Source organism: Haliotis cracherodii, unplaced genomic scaffold (genome assembly GCF_022045235.1).
Source record: "Haliotis cracherodii isolate W230 unplaced genomic scaffold, xgHalCrac1.p SCAF_8, whole genome shotgun sequence".
Classification (NCBI taxonomy): Eukaryota; Metazoa; Mollusca; class Gastropoda; order Lepetellida; family Haliotidae; genus Haliotis; species Haliotis cracherodii.
Window position 1 is genome coordinate 53792413 of NW_027266341.1, and position 14726 is coordinate 53807138.

At 38.0% G+C, this 14726-nt stretch overlaps 1 protein-coding gene across 3 annotated transcripts in view; it reads left to right on the forward strand.

Moving 5' to 3' along the window:
- The first annotated feature begins 141 nt into the window (after positions 1–141).
- The window catches only part of LOC139449526 (DCN1-like protein 4), a 32413-nt gene continuing 17828 nt past the window's right edge, over positions 142–14726 (forward strand). Inside the window, exons 1-3 of one of the 3 annotated variants that reach the window (XM_071230957.1) lie at positions 142–172; positions 3486–3567; positions 8440–8588. In XM_071230957.1, coding sequence (XP_071087058.1) covers positions 8515–8588 — 74 coding nt within the window. In that variant the 5' untranslated portion in view covers positions 142–172; positions 3486–3567; positions 8440–8514. Of the gene's footprint in view, positions 173–1373; positions 1397–3485; positions 3568–4033; positions 4094–8439; positions 8589–14726 lie in introns of those variants that run through there. The other 2 variants (XM_071230956.1, XM_071230958.1) reach the window with 2 other exon arrangements.

The window sequence follows — 14726 nt, forward strand, 5'->3', positions numbered from 1 at the left end:
AACTATGTACCGGTTCCTCTGATTGGTTAAATTCTTTCGACCAATGGCGTGTAGAAATGTTTTTCCGACAAGCCAATGAAACGATTTGTTTCAAAATGTAAACATTGGACTATGTTCCTGTCCGTCATGCGCAGTGATAGTCTTCCTGTTACGCACGCTAGAGATCTGCCAAGTAAGCTTAGCTCTGTGTTTTTCTCAAATATTTCAAATAATTTGTTGAAGTGTGTTTTAGGTGAATATGCTAACAGCACTATAGAATATCCGTCCGTTTTACAGCGAATCGTCGGTATTTTGCAAAATCATTTAACGCAAGAAATTAGGTTTATAGTTTGACCTGACCCTTCGACGGGGGTCATTTGCTTTTGCTGTCAACGACATAGTCAAACAATTTTATTAATTGAAAATGTCTTTTTGCACAAATTCCTTTTTCACATCAAACCAACTGTGTTTTACTTTCGTTGTTGCAGTGAACCAAATGTGAAGCATTAAACGTTTAAAGACTCTCTTTAGAAAAAAACTGTCGACATTGAGCTGTAAATTAACATTCCGCTTAAGTGGACAATGAACGCGGATACAACCCCTTTTGCATGCGAGTTTGTCACTACAGGATCCAAGCAACACTTGGGTATCTTTATTGTAGTGTGTTACTTATTATGTGCATCAAAGCACATACGTGAAGTAGCTGTTGATGTCACTTCTAAATATGAGTCTTTTATCTATAGTGAATATGTGAATATATTATTGATTTGTGTCTGAATACACTGTTGATGAATATTTTGACACAGAATGAGTAAACTTAAGGGATAAGGGAGAAACAGCAAAGCTAAACATACTTCAGATCTCAAACCCACTGTTGCAACAACTATTTGTTTGTCAGCCTCAATTATGAACCTTCTGACTCCTGATAGCATAAATATTATTTAAAAAAAAAAAAAAGAGAGAACTGGGTTATTTATGACTTATACTGTCTTTGATCGATTAACTATATTAACTAGAATGATAAATTGCTATCCTCACTGGCTGCAGCTGATAGTCTAATCATGTTAATGAGCAGACACAATGTAATCCATCACTGCCTACCACCATGGAAAGTAATGAGTGACTATCCAAAAACTATTTCCTTAAAGTATTTTGTTTAGAAATATTATAGTTTCTCATGAAAAGAATTGGCCATTAACTATCACAACTTTGTTGGCCTGACATTCTAGTGCCTCAACCATTCATTAAATATTAACTTGTATACAGGCTGCAGTGATTATGCTTGAGACATGTTGGATAGTTTCATGATTTTATCAATTTTTGATAAGACATTCTCAATCTGAGCCAAAACCCTTGGAGTCGACTGGTCTGAACATGTCTCTAGAAATACATCTTTTCAGCAGATCTTAATGTTAAGGTATGGACTTATGTCAGCAATGCCTACAGGACTGAAAGTCATTGCACTAGACTCGTCTTAAGACTAGTGGCTACAGTGAAAGACTGCTTTCTTCTATTCTATATAATTAACAAATTTGAAAAATATCTTCAGGACATTTTAAATAACAATCCGTCAGATGTCCTAGAAAATGAACTGATTTGAAATCCTGAGGCCATGACAAAACACCATGAGTTTGGACTAACTAGTCCTTAGCTCATTACTAATTACTAGTAGTTTATGAAACATTTCCTTGCAGACATTCACTAGCCTTAGGACCAGCTGACTAATGGCCATGTATGACCCTCTAAACATTTACAAAATTCATCATATCTAAGGACAGGGTAAATAAGGGATAGGAGCTAATAATGTGATCAACTGTAAACTAGTTATTTTGAAATAATGATTATTTTAGTTCAGATTATTTTGTCTTATCTATGTTTTGCCACATGAATCCATAACTCAGAACTACATTATGACATTAACTGAACATGATGAAGGTTCACAGTTGTCAATAACAATCATGTAAAGTTTTAAGAAAATTTCCGTCAATATAATGGTAGTAAACTGTTGACTGTAGGATTCGCTACAATTGTATTCTCACATGGATTCCCACAGTTGCAAGTAGGATATTTTTTTATACATTTCCTAGACAAATGGAATGTGGAGGGATATTTTATATGACATTGTCACCCAGGAAAATGTTAAATATTTATTTATTTGCCATGATTAGTTGGAAACTGTGTATAGATAACTTCATAACATATTTAAAATGTATACTGACACGCTCTGAAAACACATTCAAATTTTTGTAATATTTCCAAGCTGCCAACTGTTACGTTTTTTAGCCAAAAATTTCGCTGTTATGTTTATCCTGCCCAAATTATGATTTTTGACATTTTTCCATGAATTTTTTATATGCATTTAATATCATGGAGATCAAAGTGGTAATGCACCTATCACACATTCTACAGGGAACTAATTGCATGCACACCGATACTTCCTTTGAAAAAACATATTATGTTTCTGCAAGTTATAATGTATTGTCACATGTTGAATTTTATGAATGTGTGGGGCTTTGACAACATGTTACGGCAAGAATACAGTATACTGGACACCTTGCGCATGATTTTTAGCACACTTTTTTGTCGCTTTGCTAGCAGAGTTTGAGGGGATTGATCCCTTATAACATCTTCAATTAAATAATTTCATAAGTAAATGTAATTTTTAATGGCCAAAGTTATACAATACGTGTTTGTTGAAATGTGGACATGATGGATGTCAAGGGTAAGGTTGTCACACTTGTTTTGGAACTTCTATTTTGAGTACTTTTTCAATGTTGATGTCCAGTGTTTTTTAATGTTTATGGAATGCTTTGATAGTCACTGTCGAGATTTAATCATATTAAACTTTTCAAAAACAAGCGTAGTAATTTCTTCTGTTCATTTTGAGCTTTATCATGCTATTTTTCAAATAGTGATGCTGTCCAGTGTGGCTACTTTACCATCATCAAAATGATGAAAAAAAGAAAAAAAACATATATAAATTTGTATTCTGAAATCAAGCGGTAGTGAATAATCTTAGTTCAAACATCAATGAAACTAAACCTTTTTGATAATAGTTACTAGATATTTATTTACTCTTCCTACGCAGCAGTTTTCTGTTTCAAATTTGCCCCAAACCTTTGACCATGATGAGCCCAGGCATGGTTCTTGGAATCATTATCAGTAGGACTTGTGATGACCTGGGTATTGAAAAGGTCTTCCGCAACCCATGCTTTTCGTAAGAGGTGACTATGGGATCGGGTGGTCAGACTCGCTGACTTGGTTGATGCATGTCATCGTATCCCAGTTGGAGGGATGGATGCTCATGATATTAATCACTGGATTATCTGGTCTAGACTCGATTATTTACATACTGCCGTCATATAGCTGGAATACTGCGGAGTGTGGCATTAAACAACAAACCAACCAACCTAGCTTGGAGGTTGTTCTCAACATAAGCAGCTTCTCTATGATCCCACCTACAGCCAGAACTGACTGTAGTCTATATTCCTCCATTTATGTTTCAGGTATGCTGCTGTAGTGCATGCGACTGGCACACTGGAGCAAGGAGGAGAGAACAAGTCCCTGTATGATACTTTCAACACACTGGTCAGTTGAATTCATGCTGTCTTTACTGCTGTCAACAATAAATTGACAATTATCAAGTCACTAACATGACAAATAAATGTAAATTTAGTTTTATATTATAATTATAATTATATAATCATTTTTCATGTTGATGAAGTTTACCAGTTGCTTATCAGAACTTCAGTCTGTGTCCCAAGTTGTTCTGTGAGCTTATATTCAGTAGATATGTGTCTCAGCAAAAGACTAGTACAAGCCGATCTTACTGGACCATAAGACATTTTAATAGACACAGGCTCGAGACACGTGCCTGAAGTCGCAGACTAGTAATTACACTGATGACATGACAGTTGTAGACAATCACAGTTGTGCAAAGAGCCCTAATCAGTTCCTATCAGTCCTTATCAAATACTTAACCTTGAGAATATGTTTTGCATTCTTCAGGCAGTTAATAGGTTAGTTTAAGTGACTCATGAAAAGGAAGGTGAGATTCTGCCATGTCAGTTATGAAAATCCACGTCTGTTTGAACATACCGTTTATATTGAACATGTAAGTTATCAATGAACTTATTGAAATGAGGAAGAATCTTCCTCCATCAATGAGGGAAGGCCCTTAGTACTACAATGTACTTGACTTTCTTCAGATAAAAGCTGTTCACAGTAAATATACTTTGCAAGCAGATGTTATATACACTGAATTTGCACAACATTGGCATGAAGCAGTGTCAAAGTAAATGCCTGCCCGCTTGCGCATGGCTGGTAACGTTTCTGGCAGGCTGCATGAAATATTCCTTCACCTGCCCTACTGTCTGGCACATAAATGTAAAACTACTTACGTATTCAGTTTTATTATAACTCCCTGTAGATTCTCAAGTAATTGGTCGCATTATTTCAACTGAATCAATATGAGATTTTTCTCTTTTATTTTTGTTGTTGCAATTTTTCAGTATTTATAATGTCTGAATGCGAACAGGAAACTTTGAAGAGGGGAATGCAGCACTAATGGGTCACCTGCCCGACGGTCTTGTTGGGTTTTAAAATATTTCGAACGCTGGCATGAAGTATTCATGTAAAAGTATATATGTCCGACTCAGATCTATTGCAGAACTCTAATCTGTGGAATATTCTCAGATCCGTGGCAGATTCTCATTGTTATATGATGTCATGTTTGAAACAATGTCTTATCCATGAATGGATAATCAGTTCAAATGTTGTAAGACGTCATGCTTGAGATGACGTCACGACTGTGATGTCATATACATTTTTCATCTATTACTGATAGACACTCTGATCATTTCAAAATGATGACACGGCACCATGGAAAATGAAGGTTTTCTAATGGGAATTCATGCTGGCAGAGGAAGAAGCCAGAATCGAAAAAGACCCTAATGCTGAAATTTTTAGATGATTTTGATGAAATCCATGATATTACTATGTTAAGGCTCTGAATCCATAGAAGGGAAGCTTGAAAATATGCAGGATTTTTCAACTCCGGCTAATGAGAGGATGGTGCTGAAGGTCTAAGAAAATTATTTCTATGATGAAACTTCAGGGAACCTTTTTAAGAAAAGTACTGATATGCAATCCCTACCCCTGACAATGCTGTGCCAAAGGGGAAATGATAAAAAATAATCAAGAGAATTCACAACGTTTACGCTATAGAAATTGCGAATTATTAATATTTTATGATAATCTGACATAGATCTGAGTATATGCCATCAGATCTGCCCAATTTGAGGAATCTGCCATAGATCTTTGAATCCACCACGGATCAGAGTCCTACCTACATATGAGTCCTACATATATACAGTCATGCCTCGTTTATACGGACACTTGCGTCATTTCACAATTCGTCCGTATAAACGAATCTCCGTATAACTGAAACCAGCTTCTTACTGGAAGAATTACTTCCCTTCAATTATGCAACTCATGATTCCTTATAATAATGTTTTTATTAATTTCGGCGAAATCGTGTGTGAAGCGATCGAAAGATCGCACAACTCACCATTATTAACAGCAACCACGGTCAGAATACCGCTATTGACGCCTTGAAACGAACTTTAGTTGACAGAGAATGGATACATATATCATAAATTACATACTGTGACTCATTAAGAGTCATATTTGTTTTAGTTTGACGATTCTATGTCAACATGAAATTCTCGCGATCACGCGATCACGCGATCACGTGTGCGTGAGCCTTGACGGTGACTGGTCAGACTGGTTCCATGTAAAAAATAATACCCGGGAATAGCGATCAGCTGCTTCGCTTAGGGTTATTATTATTTTAAATATGTTTAGTAAAGGCTGCATATAATTAAGAAAATAATATATTATTCCTGATAATAAAAAAATAGTTTCAGATACAATTGTTGCCGATCCTTGCATTAAAAATCCTATAAAGTTATATCATTGGGTGTGTCCTGACCGAATCACCGGTCGATTCCAAGAAAACATGTGTACAGCTGATTGCTGTTTCTGGCTTAGTTTACGAGAAAATACACAAGGTAATCTTAATCACTAGATATAAAACAATGCCTCATCATGTTCTCGTAATACGTAATCAAGGTCAACTTTGACCTCTGACCTCCACAGACGCCATATTTATCGAAGGGGATTACATGTACAATAAACAAGCTCGTCTCAAACGTAACTCAGTGTCACTTGGTTAATTGACTTCTCACGAATCAAAGGATTACCACCAGCGAAAGTGTATTGTCCGGATAAGTGAGACAATTTTGAGTGCATTTCAGTGTTTTGTGTATGAAAATGACCGTCCAGTTCCGGAAACTGAATTTCCGTATATACAGGTAAATTTATATAGTAATTATTTCGTTTTGAATGAAAATTGTCCGGGAACCGAGGTTTCTGGATATCTGAAGTCCGTATAAGCGGGGCACGACATTACTAGGTATATATATGTATATATATATCAGGTAGCCTAGTGGTTAAAGCGTTCGCTCGTCACGCCGAAGACCCGGGTTCGATTCCCGACATGGGTACAATGTGTGAAGCTCATTTCTGGTGTCCCCCGCTGTGATATTGCTGGAATATTGCTAAAAGCGGCATAAAACCATACTCACTCACTCACTAAAAAAAAGTTAAAGAATACCCCCCCACTACAACTTTGGCCACTAGACCAAATCCTGAGCTTAGTAAAATTCTGTTCAGACCAGTAAGCCCAGCTAATAATTGTCCATATAATAACGGTAAAGCTACTGAAAATGATGTTAAAAGCCATGTTTGGCCTAGTAGACTCAAAGTCTTTGGCAAAGACTGTCCACTATTGGAAGGCTGTATGTTGCAATATCCACTAGCCACGACAGATTTGCTATAGTCTTTTGAAATAAACTGGGTGTTCTTTAACTTCTTTTGAGTAGTGTAATATGCATAGGTAGATCCATAGGGGGAATCCAGGGAGTCCGGACTCCCTTGCACCCTTCACCCGCCTCCCCTTTTACAAGCCAAATGTGGTATGTTGTAGGCAGTAAACTCTCCACTGAGAGAGGATTTTGATATTTTTTACCCTTCCATTTTAAAAATGCTGGTTCTGCCCTTGATATGAATGATCCTTGGGAAGCACAAAACAATCTACAGAGCATCAAAGATTAATGTTAAGCATAGTTTGCATACCACATATTTCAAAAGGGAGTTTTGTGTCGGATCAATATGTTTCCGTCATTCTCTGTTAAACCACAATAGTAACCGAATGTTTTCCTCTTGAGTGATAGCCAACTTGATATGATGATTATCATGTATGTGTATTGATACATAATTCAGAGTTATGATTTGCATATAGTCATCAAATGTGACCATTGTTAATATGCAGATTATGATGTTTGCTATAGTTTCCATTGACAGCATTACATGAACTTTACACCCATGTAAACCAGTAATCCCTTAGTTTGACCTGAGTCAGCTGATTTCTCTGTTTATGCAACAATGATGTAAGTTGATCTGATACCGTCATATCTTGAAATGGTAGTTAAAAGCTGCCATTCTACTATGGACCTGAGTGTTGAATGTTGTCCTATACAGTATACGATGTGGACATGGTGAGGAGCCTGTTGAAAATTCTTTGGCTGTAATGATTAACAATTTGAGCTAAATTCTGTCCAATATCTTGTAATATATACCAAGTATTTTCAGACTGATTTGTTTATGATGTGTCAGATTACAGTACTATTGAGCAGCTAGGGTATCAGAATACTAGGGCTAGGACGATACACTAACTATCAGATATGTATCACGATACCTGGCTCACAATCTGATATGTATCTTGATCCATGCATGTGCTCTTATCTGTGGTGGGGCGGTCGGGTAGCCTAGTGGTTAAAGCGTTCGCTCGTCACGCCGAAGACCTGGGTTTGATTCCCGACATGGGTACAATGTGTGAAGCCCATTTCTGGTGTCCCCCGCCGTGATATTGCTGGAATATTGCTAAAAGCGGCGTAAAACCATACTCACTCACTCACTCACTTATCTGTGGTGTGTGAGACATCTTTTTCATAGACAGGATGGTCAAATACCTGTCACACTAACAATTTACAGTTGGCAGTGTCAAATATGGCACAACGGATAAAAATATTTACGTTTTCACTACTCATTTTCACTAGTTTGGTTTAACATTTATTAAATAATACATTTAAGGTAAGAATCAATACTTTTTACTTACATTGTGATCAATACTTGTGTTGAGATGTAAAAAATAAGGGGATGCGTATGTGAATTGTCTCACTACTACAGATTTCTCAGAAAAGGAAGGTAATTTCTTTCTGGGATCAATGACCCATGGCAATATAAAGCAACATGAACATGATAAGGCGCTGTGCACCACACCAACTTAACCGTTGTTGACTTTTCAAAGTTAAGTCCAGAAACGTATTTCCTTTACAGACCTTGAGTGAAGGTCGGTCAAGCTGTGGATTACCTCCCTTGAGTGAGGACTGCGGTGAAGATAGCTTGTGTACGATGCCGACTCGCAGGCGAAGGCGCTCCCCTCCAGTAGAAGAATCACATGCTAAACGAGCTCGGGTCAACATGTGGTGAGTTATCTATCTTCCTTTCCCTCTTGGTGTAGGGGAAGTGTCACCAATCACCCCAACACATCCCACACATCACCAAATCACCACTGTGATCATGGGTCACCCACCACTGCAATCCCGTGCTACACGACTCCTGCGATCTGATCACATGACATATCTAGCACCCGCATTCTCAATTCTATTGCCTTGTGTTCGGACATATACCCAAACAGAGAATATTTTTTTTGTTTTTTAAAAATAATTTTTATCCCCCACCAGGCCAGAATGGCCGAAGGGGGATTATGTCCGTCCATCTGTCCGTCCCACAGAGGGTAGTAAGCTTGTGAAATCAACTCCTCCTACAGTTTCCAGAGAATATCCCTGACACTCTACACACAAGATGTCGACATGTTGATGATACGCATATTGCAGTCCCGTTTCATTTCGACTAATTTTGACAGAGTTACTGCCCCTGTTTTATGGAGCTTCATTTGCCTAATTGTGAGAGAGGGTACTAAGCTTGTGAAATCAACTCCTCCTACAGTTTCCAAAGAATATCCCTGATACTCTACACACAAGATGTCGACATGTTGATGATACGCATATGGCAGTCCCGTTTCATTTCGACTAATTTTGACAGAGTTGCTGCCCCTTTTTATGGAGCTTCATAAAAAAATACAAAGAAAACATAAATTTGTTACAAAAATTCATGTGGGGGTTGTTGTGCACTCTTGTTTTAAGAGGCTTTACTTCTGTTAACCATTACCACGATGAGTGTGTGTTATTAAAACACGAAGATATGATACGTGATGGAGTCGTCACATTCTTTTTCACAGACAAGTATCGCTGTTTTTGCCATTTCTCCATTCGTGTGTCATTGCTTTGTGTGACTGTGGCCAAGGTATGGTCCTCACTTGCTGAAAGAGTCTGCCTGATATGATTGCTTCAATGTTGTACTTTCTGATTACCCTGTGAGACTTCTCAGTTAGAATTGACCGCCTCCGTGGTCTAGTTGTAGAGCGTCCACCCGGAGAGCGGAAGGTCCAGGGTTCGATCCCCGGCCGCGTCATACCAAAAGATGTTAAAAGATGGCACTTGTTGTTACCCTGTCTGGTGCTCGGCATTAAGGGGTTAAAACAAGGACAGGTCGACTCGGAGTCAGTGTAATGTGTCTGAGTGGGGTATTCATGTTAAACTGCGGCATGGTATCTCAGTGGGCTAGCATCATAAATCAGCATCAGTCCGGTCTAGTACAAGCAGCCACACACACACATGCATGCACGTCGCTATATAAGTGTATAATCTTGGACGCGACGTTAAACCCCATTTTACCTCACCTCACCTCACCTCACCTCACCTCACCTCACCTCACCTCACCTCACCTCACCTCAGATAGAATTTACCAATCATACCAATCATTGGTTTGTCTACACCAGACTTGTTTATTTACAGGTATTTGTCATATAGATAGAAATAGAATATAGCTGAGTACAGAATAAGCAACAAATAAAAAACAAACAGTGATTACAGGAATGTTCTCATGCATTGATTTATATAGGATTCCAAACTAAGTGCCTATGGCAGGCCAATTGGGCAAAGAAATTTGGTCTATAATTGGATTCTTATCTTCTTAACTTATTTATGTTAGCATTGCATTTAAAAAGTAGTTCTCTCTACTTTGCCCTGTTATCAGTGAGATATGTGTCACCTTGCAAAGCTGTGACAAGACATAATGATAACCTGAATTAGGAAATCTTTATTCCAGTTTGGGAAGTTCTACTGACATTTGTGGACTTTTAGCTGACTTTCTGTGGCTGAGAATGCTGAGATAAATCCTTGGATACGATAGCAAAAACAATTTGATATATCTTTGTAGGTTGAGTCTTCTTAATGTTTTGAATGATTTGAAATTTTGAAGTGAACTATAATGCTACGGCGCTTTCTCATACCACTTTTACAAATCAGTGATAAATAAAAAACACTAGTGTAACTTTTTATATATATAAACATATTTTCAGCCCAAAATTTAATTTACTGGCTGATTATTAAAGAAACAGGTTAATTGGACACATTGGGAGAAGGATTTCAAGCCAACAAGACTAGTTCTGTCAATTGCCCTGAACTCTGCCATATGCATCTAAAGATTTGATCAAATGTACATGGGAAACCAAGTTACATGTTAATGGAAGGTGTCCTCAACATTTAGCTACTTGATCACTATTGAAAATAAAAATTACCGTACTCGACATAATAAGCGCCCAGGAAGCTCTCAAAATTAGAACTAGGGGGCTATTATCAGAATATTATTTTGGTGAGTTGAAAGATCGTAAATTTTGTGGTTTATGCTGACAGCCTGAAATGTTTATATACGACGGATATATTTTTCCAGAATTTAATTTCTATAATTAAAGATCTATATAACACACGTATTATACACAAATGAATAAGTTTTGTGAACATTAACAAATATCGCCATGGGCGCTTATTAGAGCGGGGTGCTTATTACATCGAATACGGTAACAGTGCTTGCCCCTTTCAAAAGTGTGGCGGTGGTCGGGTAGCCTAGTCGTTAAAGCGTTAGATAATCTCGCTGAGGGTGCCGGGTTCAATTCTCCACATGGGTAAAATGTGTGAAGCCCATTTCTGGTGTCCCTGCCGTAACATAGGAATTTTGCTAAAAGCGGCGTAAAACCAAACTCAGTCACTAAAATGTGTGAGGATGGTTTTATGCTGTTTTTAGCCATATTCCATCAATATCATGGTGAAGGACATCAGAAATGGGCTTCACTAATTGTTGGGAATTGCACCTGGGCATGTCTTTGCTTTAACCAATCATTGACACTGCCAGTAGAAATTTGCATAAGCAAACTGAAATATGATCAGAAAAATTTCTATGCAAGGTTCGAAATTGACATAAGTCCACTGGTCAGAGACAAGTAATATTGAGGAAGGACTACTGAGACCTCCTCGAGGACTACCACTTTACCATTAGGTAGATGGCAACTATTAAGCAGATAAATATTGATTTGTTCACTGCTATATAATAATGACTTTGAGAAACTACGGAAACAAACTGAAACTATAATAAATGTTAATGTTTATCCCCCTGTGATTAATCAGAACTAATTTTTGATATATTTACATCATGAAATAGTGTGATAGTTATGTATAGTAATGTGTAAGCTCTTCACAACTGTTTTTAGTATTCTTGCACGATTCCTACCTACAGTATTTGATGCAGTCTCGAAAGTAGGGGTTGTTTCAAAAGTTACATAACAAACTGACAGGAAGAAAACCAAAGGTTAATTGAAAAATGGTGTGATAATATGTGGAGTGTGAAGGTCACCAGATGAACCCAGATGAGAGAGTAAATCAGAGATACAGTTTTGGTATCATTTGAGTCATCGAAACATTTGAGATGATCCCTGTTACCAGGCAGCTGTTGACCAACATTCGTCACTGTCAACTGATTAATGTTATCAAGGTGGAAGTATATCAGTTCATGATATTTTTATGAGTAAAGTTGAATCAGTAACACATTTTGGGGGATTTAGGATGATGCTTATATCGAAGATAAATCCACTGAAACCATTTTCAGTTTTGTTTCTGACACTACTTTAATCCTTACCAACTAATGAGTCTCATAACAAGCTGTATATAGACTTGCTGAGTGCAAAGCAGCTGTATCTATTGCATCAGAAAGTTTCAGCAACGGCACAGTTTTATCACAGTGTTAGCCTTGTTTTACAAATGATATCAATTTGCTTGTGTCTTGCTGTAACAAATATCCATTGTGCTTATTGTTTTTCATCCATTAAGCATGTTAAGTATTTTCCAGTCTTTCTAAGCTGGGTGAACAGACAAAAGCTTCTGTTGGTGTTGCATACATGATCAGGTATATGATGTATGATGTTAGCAATGTGTTTCCACAGTTTCGGGGGGACAAAAACACCCCATGGGTAATCAGGGGCGGAATGTTCGAAATAAAATATTTACGTGAACCCATCCTTGAACGTCTGGTGTATTATAGCTCAATTCTGTTAACATAATGACAAATTCCCTGAACCAATTCTGGTTTGTTTTTTTCTACAGTGACAGCAGCCTTAGAAACTAGTCCTATAGTCCTTTTCAAACTGTCCAATAGTAAAGGTATCATAAGGACCAGTAGACTTTTGCCCTTATTAAGGGTTTTGCTACATGTTATTATCGTAAGGACTAGTGGACTAAAACTGTTAGTGTGTAATGCTGGACAGAATGGTCAAAAGATATGGGGGATCCCTAGATTCAAATACCCGGTACTACAGCAGTAATCCTGAAGGAGTCCGGGATGCCCCTCAGTGTCACAGGGTTTCATCTTTCATGAACGTTGGATCTATGTGATATTGATCACCAAGAATAGCTTCATGAATAGTTAGTTCTGTTGATGTCAAAATGTTACATTAAAAATATAAATGATTGCTGTTTCCATGGTTCCATTCTGATTAGTGAATGTTGTATGAACTAGAACTTACTGAAAAAAATGCTTTTCATCAAATAGGACTCCTTGAAAATATGATTAGGAGTATTTGGGACTTACCGGTAAATCAAATACACAGGATCCCTCCAAGATGTGTCACCTAGTGCAGACTATCTGTACTGTTAAGGTCATGGTATGAACACTTATTTCCACAATCCTGAGGGGGCACGGGTGGCCCAGTTGTCTAAGGGCAGTTGTCGCTGTGCAGAGTTGCGTCCCTCGGGCATGCCAGAAACCTATGATTGTGGGTTCGAATCCCGGTTCTCCCCAATTATGTTTCTAGGTTTGACAGCACCATACCCGTGCTTGTGGGTTTCACCGAAGTGGTAAATGTCTGAGACCTGCATCACTTCGGGCTTTCCTCCCACATTAAGCTGACACGCCGTGATATAACTGGAATACTGCTAAAAGCGGTGTTAAACCCAACTCACTCACTCACTCACTCACTCACTCACTCACTCACTCACTCCACAATCCTGAGACTTGGTGGTTGTTCACAGCAAAGTTATATCATTAAGACGTATATATAGGGATTTTCCATGGAATTGCATGGTTTGGATATATTGTTTATTGTTACCAATGGGTGACATAACTTGTCATATCAATATTGGGTCATTTTAGCTTTGACCTGTGCAGATGTTGATGTATTCAGTGTGTGGAATAATGTTCCAACAGAAATAGCCAGCCTGGCTCTGCTAGATACTTGTTTATAAGCCAATTGTAGATTTAAGTATACACTAGTTTTTACCCTACCAATACAAGCAAGAATCTGGTAGCAGAGAATGATCATTTGTGTCAAGTTTCAATAAGGTTGGGAAATCAGTCTGAGTCAATATCAATTGATATGTCTGAGCAATAGACAATGGAAACACAAAATACTTACAAATAAAGAAAGCTGTCTTTTTCAAGTAGGTTGTGACAACTTAGTAACAACTATATTTTTGTTTTGAGAAATCAGACTCATTTTTCAAATGAGTGCATGAGTATGATTTTACGCCGCTTTTAGCAATATTCCAGCAATATCACAGCGGGGGACACTAGAAATGGGCATCACACATTGTACCCATGTCGGGAATCGAACCCGGGTCTTCGGCGTGACGAGCGAATGCTTTAACCACTAGGCTACCCGACTGCCCCAATTTTCAAATGAACATGTTCTTTTCGAGATGGGGAGAAAGTTCATGTGTTAATAGCTCACTGCATAGAAAAGTAAGCTAGTCAGTCGGCTATCTAGATTTTTGTGGTCACCAGCCAGAAGGGGCGGCCGGGTAGCCCAGTGGTTAAAGCGTTTGCTCGTCACGCCGAAGACCCGGCTTCGATTCCTGACATGGGTACAATGTGTGAAGCCCATTTCTGGTGTCCCCGGCGTGATATTGCTGGAATATTGCTAAAAGCGGCATTAAATTATACTCACTCACATACTTCACCAGCCAGAATTAAAAGAGAGTAGCCAAGGGCTCCCGGGCAGGTGCTTTTTTCATGCACTGTGTTACCAAAAAAGAAAGTTTAACTATCAGCTTGTCAGCACTTTCATGGATGAATTGCAGTGTTTATGAAAAAATGATCATTATGTATATCAGTATATGACAGGTATTAACATGTACCTGATTTACAGGCAACATGTGGGCATAAAGTTGGGTGCA